Source organism: Colobus angolensis, unplaced genomic scaffold (assembly GCF_000951035.1).
Source record: "Colobus angolensis palliatus isolate OR3802 unplaced genomic scaffold, Cang.pa_1.0 Scaffold12, whole genome shotgun sequence".
NCBI lineage: Eukaryota > Metazoa > Chordata > Mammalia > Primates > Cercopithecidae > Colobus > Colobus angolensis.
In genome coordinates this window covers 5,450,072-5,452,778 of record NW_012113141.1, presented here as the reverse complement: position 1 = coordinate 5,452,778, position 2,707 = coordinate 5,450,072, and the positions used below count along the sequence as shown (strand labels likewise).

At 40.6% G+C, this 2,707-nt stretch overlaps 1 protein-coding gene across 1 annotated transcript in view; it reads left to right on the top strand.

The window, feature by feature from the left end:
- ASCC1 (activating signal cointegrator 1 complex subunit 1) overlaps positions 1 to 2,707 on the top strand; it is a 120,937-nt gene that overhangs the window by 18,322 nt on the left and 99,908 nt on the right. Inside the window, exon 5 of the mRNA XM_011927760.1 lies at positions 1,276 to 1,454. Within this exon, the coding sequence (XP_011783150.1) occupies positions 1,276 to 1,454 (179 nt within the window). The remainder of the gene's footprint in view (positions 1 to 1,275; positions 1,455 to 2,707) is intronic.

Genomic DNA, 2,707 nt, shown 5'->3' with positions numbered 1-2,707 from the left:
TGAACCTGGGAGGCGGAGGTTGTGGTGAGCTGAGATCGCGCTACTGCACTCCAGCCTGGGCGACAGAGCAAGACTCTGTCTCGAAAATAAAATAAAATAAATAAACTGGCTTATTGATTTTGTGCAGAAGTAAAGTATGTAGAAAAACCAAATTTATTGGTTAGAGTAAATTGAGTTGTGATGTGAAGTCAAGTCTGCAGTTGCAGTGGTGTGATATTTGCTGTCATTTATCCATTTCTTTTGTGTCTCTTAAATTAGAGAAATCAGAGAAGGAAATGATCTAGTAGGTTTTAATCCTCTAGACAAGGATCTGGTCTTGTCTGTTTTGACATCTCAGGCAATGGAGCATCAGAAGCTTTTTTTTTTTTTTTTTTTTTTGTATAGTGACTGAGTTTCAGTAAATTGCCTAGGCTGTCTGGAACTCCTGGCCTCAGGCAATCCTCCTGCTCTGGCCTTTGCCCCAAAGTGCTGGGATTACAGGCGTGAGCATGCCTTGCCTTCTTTCTTTCTTTTCTTTCTTTCCTTCCTTCCCTTCCTTCCTTTTATTTCCTTTCTTTTCCTTCTTCCTTTCCTTTCCTTTTCTTCTTTCTCTGTTTTTACTTATTTTGGGTATCCCTAAGGGTAGAATTTCTGGATTATATGGTAAGTATATGTTCAACTTCTTTTTTTTTTTTGATACAGAGTCTAGCTCTGTCGCCCATGCTGGAGTGCAGGGGCTCGATCTCATTTCACTGCAACCTGCACCGCGCTGGTTCAAGCCATCCTTGTTCCTCAGCCTCCCAAGTAGCTGGGATTACAGACATGTGCCATCACGCTCAGCTAATCTTTGTATTTTTAGTAGAGACCAGGTTTTGCCATATTGGCCAGGCTAGTCTTGAACTCCTGACCTCAAGTGATCTGCCCACCTCAGCCTCCCAAAGTGCTGGGATTACAGGCGTGAGCCACCGCGCCTAGCTGTGTTCAACTTTTTAAGGAATTACCAAACTTTTTCATAGTGACTACACCATTTTACATTTCTGTCAGCAAGGGTTTGCTTTGTAGTATTTGAATTCATTTTTCTACTTTATATGCTGTCTTAAGGGTATGCTATTTTTAAGCCTCATTCTGTTTACATTGAATTAATTAGCAGTTTTCTTTGTTATTGTCCCCTGTTTAGATTCATACATGCATTCAGAACTGCTTTAGCTTCTCAGAGATGACAGTATCAAGAGGTCCCATATTTTGTAAGCATTTGGGGGTCCTTGAGCATGTTTACCCTTTGTTCTTTGTTTACAGTAATCACTGGCCAGCATCGAAATGGTGTAATTTCAGCCCGAACACGGATTGATGTTCTTTTGGACACTTTTAGAAGAAAGCAGCCCTTCACTCACTTCCTTGCCTTTTTCCTCAATGAAGTTGAGGTTCAGGAAGGATTCCTGAGATTCCAGGAGGAAGTACTGGCGAAGTGCTCCATGGTAAGCACAAACAAAACAAGAAGGTAAAAAAAAAAGTTAAATATAAAAAGAATACAAAAATGGTTCATAAATCAAACAGTAGGGAGTTATACTTCTTCCCCCAACAAAAAAGATAACTATTTCTTATGACTTCGTATAATATTGAACTGAAAAAAAAGTGTATGGACATATCAGCTCATAAGTTTCTGTATATTACAGAAATGTCTTTAAAAAAATTTAGCACATATCGGGCCGGGCGCAGTGGCTCACGCCTGTAATCCCAGCACTTTGGGAGGCCGAGGTAGGCAGATCACTTGAGGTCAGGAGTTCGAGACCAACCTGGCCAACATGGTGAAACCCCGTCTCTGCTAAAAATACAAAAAAAATTAGCGGGGCCTGGTGGTGCGTGCCTGTAATCCGAGCTACTTGGGAGGCTGAGGCAGGAGAATTGCTTGAACCTGGGAGGTGGAGGTTGCAGTGAGCCAAGCAGTGAGCCAAGATCGTGTCACTGCACTCTAGCCTGGGAGACAGGATGAGATGCCATCTCAAAAAAGAAAAAAAAAATTTAAGACACAAAATGCTCATCCTAATAGACACACTATTCTGCATCTTTTGGGTGGTAATGTTAATGAGATGCCATTATCTGTAGATCTTCTGCCTTTGGGCAGTCATGGCTCATTTGGAATTAATAACTAAAAGACAAATTTGCATATAGAATTGCCATACTTAGATAACAGTGAAATGCTTGTGACCAAGATAATAGCAGATAATCCAGATTAGAAAACAAGTTTTAAACTCATTTTGGATATCAATTAGTTGATTTTAAAAAATGTATATTGATTCAAAAAAATGTATGAAAGCAATATATGTTCATTATGGAAAATTCAGAAAATACAGAAAAGATTAATAAAAAATCATCCATAATTCCACTACTGAGAGAGGCTGTTACATCATTACTATATATGTGTGTGTATCAATGTGTCTGTACACTCACATACTTTTTTTTTTTTTTTTGAGGCAGTGTTTCACTCTTGTTTCCCAGGCTGGAGTGCAATGACTCATCTCAGCTCACTGCAGTCTCTGCCTCCCAGGTTCAAAGAATTCTCCTGCCTCAGCCTCCTGAGTAGCTGGGATTACAGGCATGTGTCACCAAGCCTGGCTAATTTTGTATTTTTAGTAGAGACGGGGTTTCTCCATGTTGGTCAGGCTGGTCTCGAACTCCTGACTTCAGGTGATCCGCCCTCCTTGGCCTCCCAAAGTGCTGGGATTACAGG